The 17500-nt window shown below is 38.6% G+C and overlaps 1 protein-coding gene across 4 annotated transcripts; it reads right to left on the bottom strand.

The window, feature by feature from the left end:
- Window positions 1-11452: 11452 nt before the first annotated feature.
- On the bottom strand, window positions 11453-17458 carry LOC143290982 (uncharacterized). Of its 4 annotated transcripts, none has more exons than XM_076600583.1 (4): window positions 17379-17458; window positions 16991-17158; window positions 15395-15511; window positions 11453-13821 (listed from the first exon to the last, which is right to left on the bottom strand). In XM_076600583.1, the coding sequence occupies exons 3-4, from the start codon at window positions 15409-15411 to the stop codon at window positions 12585-12587; spliced, it is 1254 nt and encodes a 417-aa protein (XP_076456698.1). In that variant the 5' UTR covers window positions 15412-15511; window positions 16991-17158; window positions 17379-17458; the 3' UTR covers window positions 11453-12584. The 4 variants fall into 4 exon arrangements, with proteins under 4 accessions (XP_076456698.1, XP_076456686.1, XP_076456705.1 ...); XM_076600571.1 differs by having other exon boundaries at window positions 15395-15485; XM_076600590.1 differs by having other exon boundaries at window positions 15395-15481.
- Between the last annotated feature and the right edge of the window lie 42 nt (window positions 17459-17500).

Here is a 17500-nt window from a genome sequence, read left to right as displayed (position 1 = left end):
GGACTCATAAGTGAAAGCTGGGTGCCGGTGGGGACCAACAGAGGACGAACCACTCCCGGAAGAGCGTAACTATAGTGATGGTGAATGACAACATGTGTTGGCGCTGTCAGATTGGCAGTACACTTGGGTCCACATATCGACGAAGAATGAAAGTCCTTGGATATAATCAGTCTGGCTCTTATTCGTTCTATCTGTCTCTATCTGGCTGTCTATTTTTGGGGTGTTTTTTTTTCTTCTTAAAAACAACAACTACAACAACAACAAAAAACTTGTCTGTCTGTATCTGCGTGTCTTTCAGTGTGTGTGTGTGTGTGTGTGTGTGTGTGTGTGCTGTGACGTTTCATACACATAACCCCAGGTACGAAACCCTCAGAAAGTCAACATCATTATGATCGTCAGACATGCAGTCATCAGCCAACACCTCTTCATTCTATTTTGCTGTCTGCACGGCAAGCTGATGACATCTTCGTCAACTGATCAGTGACGCTGCTAAGGTTACACCCGTCAGTCCAAAGCTGCAGGCGTGTGTGTGTGTGTGTGTGTGTGTGTGTGTGTGTGCGCGCGCGCGTCTGTGTGTGGACAACTGATTTATTCATGCCCCCATCCATCTCCCCCTTTTTTTTCTTTCCCTGCTCTTCTCCCCTTCCACTTTCTCCTTCCTTCCAACACAGCAATATCATTTTTATAATTTGATGTCTGTGTGCTTTGTGCATGTGTTGTGCGTGTGCGTGTGCGTGCGTGTGTGTGTGTGTGTGTGTGTGTGTGTGTGTTTATGTTCTTTTTTCCTGTGTGTCATGTTTATGACACTGTTTCATATTGTGTTGTGTAGACGCTGTTCAGGGGAGTGGTGGGTGTAGGGACTGGATGTAAGAAAGCACACAAGTGGTCATCTGTTATCAGATATAAAATAAAGACTTTTGTCTCCTCTCCTTCTCTCTCATGTGTGCACGCTCAAACACACACACACACACACACACACACACACACACACATGCACACTCGCACAGAGAGGGAGACAGAGACAGACAGAGAGAGAGAGAGAGAGAGAGAGAGAGAGAGAGAGAGAGAAGACAAGACAATGGTTTATTTCTTAGGCCTCCGGCCCATAGCAAAGGAGTGGGCCACTAACAAAAATATTACATAATGAATCAAATAGTGTGAACAATATATCAATGCGCATGTGACTTGCAAGCTCTCTCTCTCTCTCTCTCTCTCTCATTATCCCTCTCTCTCCTCTCCCCTCCCTCAAACACATGCACGCGCGCATATACAGAGAGAGAGAGAGAGAGAGAGAGAGAACACATGCCTACATGCAACTTCAAATTACCAATCATCATAATGTTGGTTTTTGAAGATTATTTTATTCTGAGAGCCAGTTGAACACTTCCTTGATGACACACAATCAACTGCTGACTCACATAAAGAATCTGTCACCTGAAAAGGGATCCTTACTTAATTAATCAGATTTGACACTTTTCCTGTCCAAGTTATCCGCATGCAATAAATAAGAGTGCTGACATTCGTTAGCACAAATTGATTAGCACAAATGGTTGGTGAGTATTTACTGTTGTCTGCAATTCAGAAAGCTAACATTTAAATCTTTAAAATCTAGTCTTAAAGCGTATTTGTTCAAACACTAATTTATGGATCCTTCTCTCCCCCCCCCCTCCCATAACCCCTCTCAGGGTGTGTGTGTGTGTGTGTGTGTGTGAATATGTTGAGGGAGAATGCGAGTGAGGGTGGGTATGTGAGTGAAACAGATTCAGAGACAGAGGGAGAGAGAGACGGAGAGGAAAAGAGGGTGACAAAGAGAGGGACTGAGGGAGAGATAAAGAGGAGAGATAGATTGGCAGAGAGAGAGAGAGAGAGAGACAGAAACAGAGACAGAGAAACAGACAGACAGACAGACACAGGGACAAATACAGGCAATTAGACAAAAAATTAATTAAAAGCATCACACACAGTTTGAAAACATATCTTTTTTTAATTCCTGTTTTCTTTTTTGTTGTTTTTTTTCACCAAGGCACATTTATTGCCATAATTATGCGATATGTGGCAGGAACGCAAGTTATGAAGCATTATATCACAATCACAAAAAACTCAAAGGAAGAATGAAGAATAGAAGAACCAAACCAGGACCAGCACAAAACTGTCAAACAAAACTGGTACCACACCAAGTGACTAGCCTATGTAAAAAAACAAACAAATCATAAAAAAACAAACAAATAAATAAATAAATAAACAAAATAAAAACTCACTGAACATCAAAATAATGAAATACCGGTTGTTGTAGTAAAACAATCAACATGAAAACAGTATAATAATGATACTGACATATTCAAACACATTTTGCGCAAAATAATCAATATCACTGTTGATCACCGTTAACGTGATCGACTGAAGACTGCAAGGAAAATCATCAACTTATCACAGATTGTACAAACAATAGAGAACTGATATCACTTCAAGTCACACCAAACTGCAGGCTGAAATTCATCCAAAAAACAAACAACAGTAACTAGCATGCATCAATCTGTGGAGGAATAAAGAAGTGGTTTCACAACAAAGTTAAGGACCACTTGGGAACATGTGGTTTTTGAAATGATGCTGAAATTCTGACAGACAAAAGTGAATGCAGTCAATGTAATGACCACCTCTCATAACCAGATGTGCTCTCTTGCATTTGCACTTCCATTACTTACAATAAGATATATATATATAAAAAAAAAACCACCCCAAAAAACATAGCTATAAATTATGAACCACTTAGTGCTTATTGTTTTGGCTGAAACATTTTTTTGAATGCATTTTTCAAGCTGTTCAGGAAGCTCCTGTACCTGAAATAGCCATTAGTGTTTTCCAAATTCACCTTCCATAATTCATATCACCTTTTGATTTTTTTTATTTTATTTTTTTTAACATTTCATGAAATATATACCTGCTTTTATTTTACTTAATTTTTTTTTTTTTAATGAAGTGGCCCATATCTATTTGTAGAAGTCTGCATAAAGAAGTTCACCCACGAAAAATACATCAAGAATGAATAAACACACCAACCAATCAACTGATGAAATTAAAAAAAAAAAAAAAAAAAAAAGGAATGAAAAAGGAGTAACAAAATCACGCCTCCAGTTCAGTACAGCAAACAAAAGTAAGTGCCACACAGGATTCAGTTAAGTATCATAACAATAAGGAAGATAGTAGTGTAACATACATTTCAAAACCACAAATGTATTCAGGAAAATAGCTATCAACATCAATATCACAAGCAAGTTGTCTAAAGCGAAACTAGATTGGACTGGATCAATTTTTTGTCGGAACATGTGTCTTTTTTGCCATAATGTAGTGCAATCTTTTTATTCTTTGTTCTTTCTCAGTCTGCAAGTGTTTTGGTTTATAAAATCAACATGGCTTTTTCAACATAATTTTGCCACGGATATCTCTTTCATAGCCATGGGTTCTTTATTGTATGCATTTAGTGCACGCTGCACATGGAACCACTGTTAATCTACTCACCTGAAAGACTGTCTTGCATCAAGACCTGAGACCTCAAACATTAGTGAGAGGGAATATGAGTAAAAATCTGGGACAGTGTGAAATCTGAACCTGATTCCACCTTTTTCGGGGGAGGAATTGGGGGTGGAGGGTGGAGGGGTTGGGGGAGGGGTGATAGGGGGGAGGGGGTTGCTGTTGTTTGGTTGTTTGACTGATTTGTGTGTGTGCGTGTGAGTCTGTATGTGTGTGTGTGTGTGTGTGTGTGTGTGTGTGTTGTGTGTGTGTAACTGACTGTAAGTGCCGCTAAAATCAGTGTATGTGCAGGACTGGAACGTGGACGTAACCTTCTGGGGTTTTTTTGTTGTTGGTTGGTTGGTTGGCTGATTGTTTTAAAGTGAATGTATGTGCTGTTTCTAGGTCATGTCACATCATCAATCCATGTACTTTACCTACAGCTTACCTCACTACAATAATAGGGGATGAAACCCCACTGAAAGCAGACCTGTAACCAAAAATAAAAAATTCCAATCTCAAGAATATTTCATTCTGCACGTCATTCCCACTAAAATCACTGATTTACCAACCAGGTTTTGCTAAAATGGATACAATCATTATAGAATTAAGATTTTTTTGCTGAATACCCATTATCATTATTAAAAAGAAAACCCAAACGTGTTTGTTTTCTTTAATTGAAGCAAATTGAGATGTGACCATGACATCAATTTTCTTTTTTAAGAAAATGTTGTCTCAGATACAGTGCGGAAGAGTGAGACAGAGAGACAGATGGAATGAGGCAGAGGACCAGAAGAAACAAACAAGTACAACTGATAACAAACTTATTAGGGTAGGTATGCCTAATAGTGAATGATCCAATCGAAACGAACATCTCAACGCGTGTGCTGTAAAGATGAACATGTCGTATGATAGTCAAATGTAGTTCTTTTGTTTTTTTAATGCTTTTTCCAACTGGTTGCACCAGGAAAAGTTCGTCCGCTGATTCATTTCAACGTTTTGTCGATGTTTGAAATGGCAAGGGTGCCTGAGGATAAATGTGAACGGGCAAGTCTAATTGCGAATGATGGTTTTGGGTACATGTAGACAATTAAAACAGAAGCAGGACTTTAACTCATTAGACATAACATATTACTGGAACATCGCACCAGACTGTTGTATTGTTGGTTTTGATCACACATGCACACAGACAGACATTTAAGCACACATCCTCTACACCACAAATAAATACAACCTTTTAAGAGTGCTTAGTAACTGTGCAGCATCGTTCACAAATAGACTCATGTCAAAATATCCTATGGTCTAATTGCAAACGACACTATTTTGCGGATTCCTGTCAAAACTAACGTTCTGATCTGTTACTAATATGTTTTCTTGAATTCAACCAAAACTGGTAAAGCGCATTCAATAAATCTGATCAAATCAACTATTTCAAACTATGTCAAAGTTTAAGTCCTACAACTTGCTTCTCTTGATTTTTGGATTTTGAGAGCACGTTTGTAATCTTGGTCGGCAGTGGTGCGCGAAGAGTAAAAAGAGCGTGGAAACAGCCAGAAATAGCTGATGTTTGACTGGTTCTTGGAATGGATATTCATTAAGGTATTAGAAAAAGGTCAAAGCAGACGCTAAATTGTGAAATGCAACCATTAAGAACGCTTCGGAGTGGGGTGATATACTAATCGTTTGCAATTACACGCGGTTTGCAATTACCGATACCTACCCTATATCACTGACCAATGAACAACTGCACAGTTTAGATAAAACAGACAAGTACAATTGATAACAAACTTATTATATCACTGACCAATGAACACCTGCACATTTTTGAGACAGTAATAAAAGACTTGGTTCCAATAAACAAGCACATCTCTTGGTACATTATACTGCATGTTATGACATTTTGTGACCGTGCTGACCCTAAAACATACATTTTTATTTTTAGTTAATAGAGCAATGAAAAGATAAAATCAAAAGAATCACGGTGATTATCATTGCCAAACAAGACTTGAAGGCCACCACACGGCTGAAAGCGCAAGAACAACATGCAGTGTCAAAGACTGCTCAACAAGAAATCACATTAGACACAATATCACAAACAATAATATCTCAATATGTCTTTCTATTTTTTCAACAGTAACAAAAAGCACACACACACACACACACACACACACACACCAAAGATATATTACTACTACTACTACTAAGATGAAGAAGAAGAAGTAGAAGAGGATGAAGTAGATGAAGAAGCAGAAGAAGAAGAAGAAGAAGAAGAAGAAGAAGAAGAAGAAGAAGAAGAAGAAGAAGAAGAAAATTAACAAACAATAATCACCATTAGACAAAAAGCAACAATACATCTATTGAACAAACAAAACAAAACAAAATAATTGCAGTAAAAGTTGTGGTTTAAAAGATACAAACTCTGTTTCTACAGCAATTCTAACATACAAAGTGGTGTATTTCATTTCTTTCTATCTCAACTTCTAATGTCCAGGCTAAAGACGATCAAAGTAATAGTCACAAGAGCATGCGGCAAACTTGTATTGTACTGTATTAACCTTGTTGTCGCAACACATTTCTCTGTGAAATTCTGGCTGCTCTCCCCATGGACAGCATGTCTCTACACTCAGAGTGCCACCCATTTTTTTTGTATTTTTTTCTGCCTGCAATTTTCTTCTCTTTTTTTTTCTCCTATCAGAGTGGATTTTCCTACAGAATTCTGCCAAGGACAACCCTTTTGTTGCCATGGGTTCTTTAACATGTACTGAGTGCATGCCGCACACGGGACCTTGGTTTATTTTCTCATCCGATTGACGATTTTTTTTTTTTTTTTCAACTCAGTTTATTGGTTCATCTGAATGACTAGCACCCGGATCACCACGGAGGGTCTAATAGAGGGGAAGCAAATCTCTTGGTCCGTATATGGGATTGGAACCTGTGGACATTTGCTTACCAATCAGTTTCAGTAGCTCAAGGAGGCATCACTGCGTTCGGACAAATCCATATACGCTACACCACATCTGCCAAGCAGATGCCTGACCAGCAGCGTAACCCAACGCGCTTAGTCAGGCCTTGAGGGGAAAAAAAAAAAGAAAAAAAAAGAAAAAAAGATGAATAAATAATAGATAAGCTTACACAAATAAATAAATAAATAAATAATAACTATAATGTAAAAAAAAAAAAGTGAATAAATAATAGATAAGCTTACACAAATAAATAAATAATAACTATAATGTAAAACAACAACAACAACAAAAAAAAACAAAAACAAAAACAATCAGGCACATTACCACTGGGATACTGCTCCAAATTGTCTGCGGATGCCTCTATTTCTGGACACCGATAAGAGAAAGTAGGCTGATAGTTTACCTATGTATGTGTGTACACATATGTATGGTAGTGTCTCTCAACTATCACCATGAGAACGAACAGCAGAGGAGGCAACTGCTGTCCAGACTATCCAGACTAAAATTCTGTTTGTTGTGGAGAGCACCTTGCTCAGGTTATATATATCCCCCACTCTCTTGTCCAATAGGGCTGTAGGACAATCAGTGTTGGGATGGCCACTTCTTCTTCTTCTGCGTTCACTCGTATGCACACGAGTGGGCTTTTACGTGTATGACCGTTTTTACCCCGCCATGTAGGCAGCCATACTCCGTTTTCGCGGGTGTGCATGCTGGGTATGTTCTTGTTTCCATAACCCACCGAACGCTGACATAGATTATAGGATCTTTAACATGCGTATTTGATCTTCTGCTTGTATATACATACGGAGGGGGTTCAGGCACTAGCAGGTCTGCACTTATGTTGACCTGGGAGATCGTAAAAATCTCCACCCTTTACCCACCAGGTGCCGACACCGTGATTCGAACCCGGGACCCTCAGACTGACAGTCCAACGATTTAACCACTCGGCTATTGCGCCCGTCGGGATGGCCACAAAAGGCCAGCTAGCCAGCCCCCAAAGGCTGCAGCATGGACAGCCAGTGCAATCTTGTCCCCCCCCCCCCCCCCCTCCCCCTCCACCCACTAGTTTGCAAGTCACAGTCCTTCAAAGAAGCCTAAGCTGTAAATGAATTCCCCCTGCAGTGGAGAGACCACTGATCTTACGGCTCTCACTTTGCCTGTTGGCCTAGAACAAGTTTACGTCAATCTTTTACATAAAGTGAGCGATGAGCTCAACATACTGTAAAGATTGGCTTTGTCGGACTTGTTGGCTTATTGTCTCAACAATCACAGACACACATGAAAGAACATAAGCAAGTGTTAGACATACTCACTTGTACACAATACACAGAAAAAAAAAAAAAAAAAACGTATGCAGAAACAGCACACAATATTTATGTGTTTTGCTTAATTTTGTCTTCTTTTTGTGGAATTTAACCATGCAGCAACTGTTAATATTAACATGGAATAGCTTATCAATTAAGAAAAAAAGGATATTTCTGCATAATTTTATATGAATACACCAGGTAATCAAACAAATAGGCACAACAACACACATATATTTGTATTTCATACTATGTGTGAGAAATTCCACACATACATATAAGCATTGGCTGCTTACTTTATAATTGTACCAGTGATAAAAAAAAAAAAACCACACCCTAAAACAAAAAACAAACATAAAACATCTCTTTAAACAACCTGCTGTGAAACACTTCACTACCTTGAGCAAAATATGGGACCATACTACTAAGGTAACAACACTAACTCAACAATAATTAAAAAAAAAAAAAAAAAAAAAAAAAGGAGAAGAAGAAACCCAGATATATAAACAATGAAATACAGATAAATATTCATGGAAATACTTAGACTTCTTCACCTTTTAATCACAGTTTGTAAAATGACTTAATAATGGTGTTTTCTGCATCTTTCCTTAACATTTATGGCACAAAAACAGGTGACAATCTGTCATGTATGGAAAACAACATGAATATTATATGCTGTTAAAAGAGAGAGAGATAACAGTAATGGTTATCATTATGGTAAGTGGGTCACACTGAAGGAGGATAAATAGAAATAACATATGACACGATAAATCCATAACACAAATCAAACAAAAAATAATTAACATAACTAATCAACAACATTCACAAGATAACATTTTGTACTCTCTTTCAGTGCCTCATGAATATTTTTGGCAAAGTCACGCAGAGTAGACTCATGTCTTGATGACATGAGCGAATCAAACCTGAAATTAGATGGATCTTTATGATATTTTTGTTTCATTGGTTTTTGTCTGATGTCGTTCAAGGCAGGGAACATAACACAAATATAACTTATCTTCCTTACCCATGTTACATAAATGATATGTATACACATGTTCAAATCAAATTACTGTGCCTGAAACAATGACTAGCAACATCAGAAACACCACATCTTAACTGTCAATGCACATTTTATATATCTGTTCAATACCAACTCAATGTATGGTTCAATGATAAGTGATGTTTTGAAAAGTCTAAACTGTGCAAGTCTTTCACTAGTTTGCATGTGATCATGCCAGTCTTGCCACTAACAATTAATAATTTATTGCTAAAAGCACTTCAAAAATCCTGCAATATCTTCCATCCTCTGATTATCTCACACAGATGCAAAACCATAAGAATTTAAACACTGACAAACACTCAATGCCCACATCTTCTTGCCATAACTATCACTATTATCTAAAAAAAAGAAACAACCCAAAAAACCATTTTATATACTTTCAAAGGAAATATATTTTCATCCATTTGAGTTAATTTCAGCCAATATTTGATATATTCAATATACACGTTTATCAGATATCTCCCCAGCTCACTATATACAAGATCATTTGGAGTTTGATAGCTTGATTTTCTACATTCAGAAACTCTTTAAAAACAAATGAATGTATTTTTTCTGTTGCTACACTATTTTCCAGTGCCCAGATTTCTGCTCCATACTGCAGTGAGTAATGGCTGAACTTGAGAACTAAATAACCTAACAAATATACTAAACGAGCAATAGCCTGGTTTATAAAATATAAATTATTACAACTGCTTTCTTTGCTTTATTAGCTATATCTTCAATGTTGCACACACACACACACACACACACACACACACACACACACACACACACACACACAGAAGGACATAGAGAGACAGAGAGATTACATTTGCTTTTCTCTCAGCAATGCAGGGGAGACAACTAAAACTTTATGCACCAAAAAAAAACCCAAACCTTGCTTCACAAAATCCAGTCATGCATTATGACTCATTCTAGTTCTTGTTGCTTACAGTCCAGTCGACCGCACAGGGCCATATCAAGACTGTCAAACCATACAAATGCTCAACCTCATCAACACAAAACTGTCACATCTACAAAAAAAAACAAAACACCCAGACAAACCCACAAAACACAGTTCATGACAGTATCCCAACCATTTAGTTCCTTACGATAAATAAGACTAGGCCATGCTGAGGATGCCTGCCATTCTGCATAATCTATCATCCCCAGATTACAAAAAAATGGTTAAAAAGGAAAAAAACAATACTTCAAAGCTAAACAAAAGATACATAAAAAGGCCATATAGGCAAATAACACTGCAGAATGGGCAGCCAGAGAAAAAAAACCCCAGTACAGATAGTACATCATAGACTGCGGAAAAGAGAAAAAAGTGTCAAGGCTTGCTTGAAAAAAAGAAAGGAGAAAGGGGGTGTGGACTGGAAAGGCAGAAAAAGGAGGCAACAGTGAAGGAAGAGAAAAGGCAGAAACAGAGAGAGTGATAGAAAAGAGGAAATTTCCAGCACAGAATTTCCAGAAGGTGGGGATGCTACTTATACTGAAAGATCCCCCGGCATCCCCAGGGGGGGACCATTATGACTCACAGAAATTTTCTTTCAGTGTGTATGTGCACATATGTGTTTGTGCATGCATGTATGTGTGTGTGTGTGCTTATGTGAATATATGTATGCATGCATGAACATGTATAATATGTCAATTTGTATTTGGCTTGCTTTGTAATTGTAACTTCTTAACCTTATCAAGTATCAATAACAAAATATTTAAATATCAAACATCTTCAGTCCTTGTTTTGTTCTGTTTTCAACAATCGACACATCAAACTACTTAGTACTGTGTTGTGCTTTATTCTGCATCTCTGTTTTTAAGAAATAAAAGGCTTCAGTTTATGGCACTGCACTAAGTTCCATCACACTAACCAGACAACAGAAAATAGTAAAGACAACAAGAACAACAACAACAGCAATAATAATAATAATAACAGTAATCATAATAATAATCATAATCATAATAACAACAGTAAAATGAGTAATAAAAGAAAAAAAATAAGAATACAAGGAAGAGGATGAACACACACACACACACACACAAAAGAAGAAAAAAGAAAGGGAAAACAAGTCTCAACAGAAAACAAAAAGGAAAAAATCAAATAATAACATACACCAGAATGAAGACCAGTAATAACTGATTTAGCAAGAAATTGAGGTCCAGGCACAACCACTGTTTCTATGTGCAATGTGACCTTGAACAACATGCTGCAGACAATATATATATGAGAGCTGGAAAAGCAGAAAACAGGAATGCTCAAAAAGAAAGCACTGTAAAATGCCTTATAAAAGCCCAGTACCATCTAGTAAACACCCACCGCATTTTGCATTAAAACTGTGCACTGGGTAAAATATTTTGTAAATGCCCCCCCCCACCCCCACCAAATCCACCCACACACTTCCAGGAAGAAAAAAAAAAAAAGAAGAAAAAAATCAGAAGATGACTTTTGTTCTTTCTTTGCGATCTTGTTATTTCACAAAATAGTGCAGATATAAATCTTGAACGCCTGCATCAGATGTCATTGTCAATGCGTCACTGAAAAAAAAAGCCAAGTGCAATAATGATGTCACCTCAGAAAGCACTGTCCTGTTTCAGTAGTTAGCACATTGTTTTAAAACTATTTGCAGACATTGTTTTAAAACTATTTGCAGAGAATGGTAGGCCTGCCCCTGGACATTCGGTTATACGAGTCAGTACCAGCTGAATCTAAGCTTTCAGCATTGGATTATCCTGACTGACATCACAAGTTTAACAAGACACTTCTCAAACATAAGAGTAAATACCCAGCCAGTACATCACAATCAAAACAGGATTGGGACTGGGGGGGATCCCACAAAGGATGAAGCACCAAGTAAACATCCATCCATCCCCACCCTCAGGGTGTGAAAGTTGTTCAAAAAAAGGGATGGGTACATACGAGGCAGTTTACAGTATTTCTCAAAACAAAAGAGCAAGTGCTTTAACTGGGAAAACCTAAGCAGCCAAGGACCAATAACAGTTCAGAAAAACAACAACAAACAAACAAACAACAAAAAAACCCACACCAAAACACCTGATTTGATTTCAGATACAGGGCAAAGGGCTTGGGCCAAAATGAACTAAAGCATACCTTTTTCTTTTGAATAATAGTATTATTTTCTTTCCTCCTGTCAAAAATTATGATTGTGCACATGTAAAATGGGTACATCAAATATCAAGCTTCCTTGTAAGCTGCCTCCTGCCAACTTTTCAGACAAACACTGTACCCTGAATCTCCATGTCAATCACAAGCAATGCTTATGTAACAATTTAACTGTCCAAATATGTGGTTTTCTTTTACAAAAATGCTACAACTGTTCATCAGGCAAGAACAAGTTTTCATGCAAGTACAAAAAACTGTTCAACATGGTATTATAAAGTACCTATAAAGTATTGCTTTACAACAATGAATAAAAAATAAATAAACCTCTTGTATTGAAGGTTTCAATGTCTGATTGTCAAAACAGCACTTTGAAATCCAAGCAGCTGGTGTTAAATCATCATATATTGTATCAATGCATGCTCAGATATGGTTTGGGCACATCACTGAAATATTTTTCTTTGTATGTCTTAAAGTTTGGGAAAATAAACTTATGTGTATAATTTCTTAAACCTATAATCCATATATTCTCTGCACTTCCTTTTCCTTTTTCCTTATTTTTCGTTGTTGTTGAGATTCAAACCTTACACTAGTACTCAAGCTGCAAGTCATTCACTAAGAATAAAACTTTTCACTGGTAATTTCAGTCATTTACTCAGATCCTCAAACAACAGGAAAGCGATGAGTGGCCTGGGAAGCTGCAGGGAAAGGATTCTGCGCCTCCCTTCCTGCCCACGCCCGACATGAGTCTGCACCGTGTGAAGGCACTTGAGTCGCAGGGAGGTGGGGTTGCAGGCAATGTCAGAAATGAAGCTCAGCACCTCCTTGCCTTTGGCAGTGTCCTCCAGCTCTGACTGGAGGTCCTCGCATTGGTGGATCTGGTGCAGCTCTGACTGGGAGCAGCTGCCGGAGCGGTGGAGGATGCGGGCAATGTCCAACCGCTTGTCCAGAAGAGCTTTGTACAGTGGGGTCACCACCACTGTGCGTCTGTGGAAGAGGGAGGGGCCCTGGTACTGGGGGCACGCTCCCGCCTGAATCAGCCTGCTGACGATGCCCGCATTACCGCTGGCCACGGCAAATGTCAGCGCCCTCTGTCCCAGCTTATCAGCGACATCTGGGTCAGCTCCTCCATCGAGGAGTACCTGGCAGAGCTGCTCAAACTTCTTTTGGCAGGCGATGTGAATCGGCACCATCCCGCTCTTGCTGGAGATGTTGGCATCGGCACCATTGTCTAGCAAGAACTTAGCGATCTCTGGCTGGTTTTCATAGGCGGCAAATATGAGTGGTGTTTCTCCATGGCGGTTCTGCGTGTTGACGTCGGCGCCGGCCTCCACCAGGTCCTGCACACACATGAAGTGGCCGGACTTGGTGGCACAGCCCAGGGCGGAGTCTCCACTCTCGTTCTTCATGTTGATGACCTGCCGACCCTCTTTTGCCAGCAGGCTGGCCACCTCTGGCGACCGGTGAGCGGCCAGCATGAGTGCTGTGTCCCCGTACATCTCCTGGATCATGATGTCGGCACCCGCCTTCAGCAGGAGGCGGCAGATCTGCACGTTGCCCACCCAGGCGGCCATATGGAGAGCGGTGCGATGCCGGTCACTGACCCTGTTCACCCCACAGCCGGCCTTCAAGAGGAGCTTGACCACCTCCATGTGGTTGTTGCAGGCAGCCAGCATGAGAGGTGTGTCTCCATCCATGTCCTCGGCATCACAATCAGCGTTCCAGTCCAGCAAGAGAGAGACGCAACCCGTGTTGCCATTGATGGCAGCACGGATGAGGGCGTTGTTGACTTCCTCCGACGTGTAGACCCCATAGGCCCCTGTCAGCACCATCAGTAGCAGGTCCTGGTTGTTCCGATTGGCTGAGTCCACCAACAGGCTTTCCCTGTTTAAATGTACCAATTCATAAGTCAGTCAATTTTAATCAATTTGATATGAAAACTTATACAGCATCTATGCTTTGTCAGAGAGCAAGCTCTAAGTGCTTTACAAACACAGTCATTTGCACAACAGGCTGCCTACCCTCTAGTACCTGGGTAGAGACTGAGCACTCATCATTCATTTCCTGTATCATTCAATCAGGTTTTCAGTCACGTGCACACACACACTCACACAGACATTTAACATTTTACATGTATGACAGTTTTGTTTATTTATCCAGCCATGTAGACAGCCATACTCTGGTTTTTTAGGGGGGAGGTGCATGCTGTTTATGTTCTCATTTCCATTACCAACCTAACACTGACATAGACTACAGGATGTTTAACATGCATATTTGATCTTCTGCATGCATATAGTGATATACACACTAAGATTTAAAAAAAAATCTCCACCCCTAACCCACCAGGTGCGAGGGGGATCAAACTCAGGGAAACGCATGCAAAAATGCAGTGCTCTAACCGTCTGACCATCACACCCACTAAACTTTGTGCCCAATTAATAATAATAATAATATCATTAGTTAGATATTGGGTTGGGTTTTTTGTTTGTTTGTTTTCTTAAGTCAGTGTCTTTATATATGCTACATACTACATCAGTCATTCAAACCAACAGCAAAATAGATAGTTATTGCCAGTCAGTCATAACATCCACTCAAACTGTTTCTTTGGGATTTTTTTTCTTGTTTTTTACAACTCTCTCCCTCTCTTTAGTAGTGTTGTTTTTTTTTTTCATAAAAAAATACAATAGTTTATTTCATTGTTTAAACATGTTTATATTAAAGATGAAGTGTGTGAAAGAATGGATCAACAGAACCTTCCAAAGAGACAAGGCAATCTTAGGAAGCAGCACAAGAAGAAATTCAAGAACAAATTAAAGACCAGTTTGGTGCTTTAGCATTAACACAGTTTTTTTTTGGGAGGATATCACCTTTCACAGCTATCTTTAGAGAAAACATCTTACACAGTCAGGCACAAAGGTATGTGACAGAGAACATGCAACCATCATCAAAATAAGAGTTGAATACAAATCCTGCACACTGTATCAGCTTGATTCATTATGGAAACATGACAATGCCAGCCGTACATACATATATACCAGTTCAATGATCAGCTAATATCTGACATCTCAATATGATATGACAAAGTAAAAATAAAATACATTATATTTACCTATTGGATTTTGAGATTACACACATGCATACAAAGGCCTGATTGTTAAATGCAGTCACCCAGAAAAGAGGCTGATGCACACATAAACAGGGCAAAGTTTGAACTAAAAGGTGAAAATATAGCATGCACATATCAGGCTAAAATAAAAAAACAACAACACAACCTAAGACAATAAGAGTAATAAATATTCAGCAACTTCCATGCAGCAGGCAATAAGTCAGATTTAATATCTAAATTCAATTGAGCATTTATTTGGATACCCTATTTCAGAATAAGAAACACTACTTTAGACAGATCTTTACAAAACTGCTCATAATTGATATGTTACTTTAAATAGATGAAACTTACCTTGTAAGAAAAGACATGGTGATGGTTCTTGGAATGACAGCTTGTCTTTAATCTTGGTATTATGAAGCAGGATCTATAGGCTGATGGCTACCTGACAAAAAATATGTGCTCCTTTATCTGGGGAAACAAACAATCCAACTCAAGGTGTTTATATAACAACAGGTAATCAAATGATAGCATTTACCCAAAGAGCGAGTTTATCCACAAAACAAAATATGAAATACAACAAATTCCAGTGACTCACATTGTGATAATGTAATATCTGTTGTGATAATATTGTGTGTTATATATATTTGAGAGATGAAGAGGCAGAAAAGCAGAAAAACAATGACAATAGAAACTGAATTTCATTCACACATACTCAGATGAGACCATAATTATACAAGATCCCATGTGCAGCATGCACTTAGCACATGTAAAAGAACCCACCGCATCAAGACTTGTCCCTGGCAAAATTCTAAGTAAAGAAGTCCACTTTGACACTACAACAAATACACCTGCAGACATTTAAAAACAAGAAACAAAAAAGAAATAAAAGGCTGGCACTGCACTGTGGCATATGCAATCCTTACAGACAGCATCACAAATTTTCATGCAGAGAAATATGTTGTGACAAAAAGAGAATAAGAACAATAATACAATATAATTAGCGGCCACTTAAAAAAGTGTAATTTTTGGTTCAGATCATTTGCTTTCTTTGTATCTTTCAAATTACTGCATTTTTAAACATTCACTTATTTGCTTATTTTGTCTAATCATATCATTCAAGTTCATGATACTTAATGTTTACAAAAACCTAGAGAAGGCTCTCAAGGCCTGATCAATGTATAGGGTTCATGTGAAGGTCAGGCATCTGTTTCTAAAACAGATGCAGTGTACATGTAGTATCAGGCTGCATGCTTCAACACCTCCTAGAAACTGAAAGTGAAACTGAACTAGCTGTCATGATGTCCCAAAGTAGTAATCAGCAATTTGGTTCTTTAGTTCATCTCAGTTTGCTTCAATCTGCCCCAGTTTGTACATTCGAAAAGTATAGTTTCTGCTTGGTTCTGACTGAATACTGGAATTAGGTGGTGGAATGCACAAACGAAAAACATACCATCTAATTGTTGATGAAATGAACATGGGTAAACAAAAATTGTTGCAGAGAATGTGAGATCTAGCAGAAGCTAACAAAATTCAAGCAAAGATCAAATGAGTGAATGTGACTTGTGCAGCTATTTAGAGAGAATGCAAAATGGATTCAGCATGGCGTAACTGGTTAGTTTTAACTCTACCCTCGCCTCCACACATTAATAAATGTATATATATACTATATTATCATTAGTATATACTATATAGTTTTACTTGTGAATGGCAAAAACAAGAAACAGTCTATGATTCAGATAGAACATAATTTTGGTTACTAGCCAGGCATATCAAACACTGACTGTGCTAACACTTAACCAATGTAAGCATTTCTTCATAATAAAATATTCTATCTCTATAGTTTGATCTGAAACAGTGCAGAAACACATGGATCACCCCCTCTCACCCCTACTCACTCACTGCCACTTTACCATTTTGCATACAGAGTGAAGAGGAATGAATACAGACCTGGTTTGTGCTCGGTTGTATGTTGGTCTTGTATCATGTATGACCTCCACGCCCATTCTCACCACGGTCAGCTGTCTGAGATATCCTCAACCAGTGCGTTTGCCATAACACAAGCTGATCTGCAGCGACGCAGTGATTAGCTGACCAAGCCTGCCCTCTCAGCTACGACTTAATAGTGCAAAGAAACAAACACACACAAGTAATTAAAACGATTAGTGGGGATTGCTGCAACGTAAATGGCAAAGAGACCAGTCACAATGATCGAAGAAACTACGACCTGATCCGAAATCGAAAGAACTGAAATGCAATCATCCTTCCATAAAAATGGTTTGCTAATTCGGCTATGCTTTGAAAAGAATTGGCTTTAGATAATGAAATAAAGACATACACAGATTTCTCTGGAGTTTTTAACAGACACACGCAGTATACCAAACTGTAAACAGCATCGCTTGCAACCTTGGCAGCCGATCAAATGCTCGAAGAGTTCTTCGAAGGGAGTTTATTCCTACA

The sequence above is a fragment of the Babylonia areolata genome, chromosome 1 (assembly GCF_041734735.1).
Source record: "Babylonia areolata isolate BAREFJ2019XMU chromosome 1, ASM4173473v1, whole genome shotgun sequence".
Taxonomy (NCBI): domain Eukaryota; kingdom Metazoa; phylum Mollusca; class Gastropoda; order Neogastropoda; family Buccinidae; genus Babylonia; species Babylonia areolata.
The sequence above is the reverse complement of the archived record's forward strand: the minus strand, read 5'-3'. Positions and strand labels throughout refer to the sequence as shown.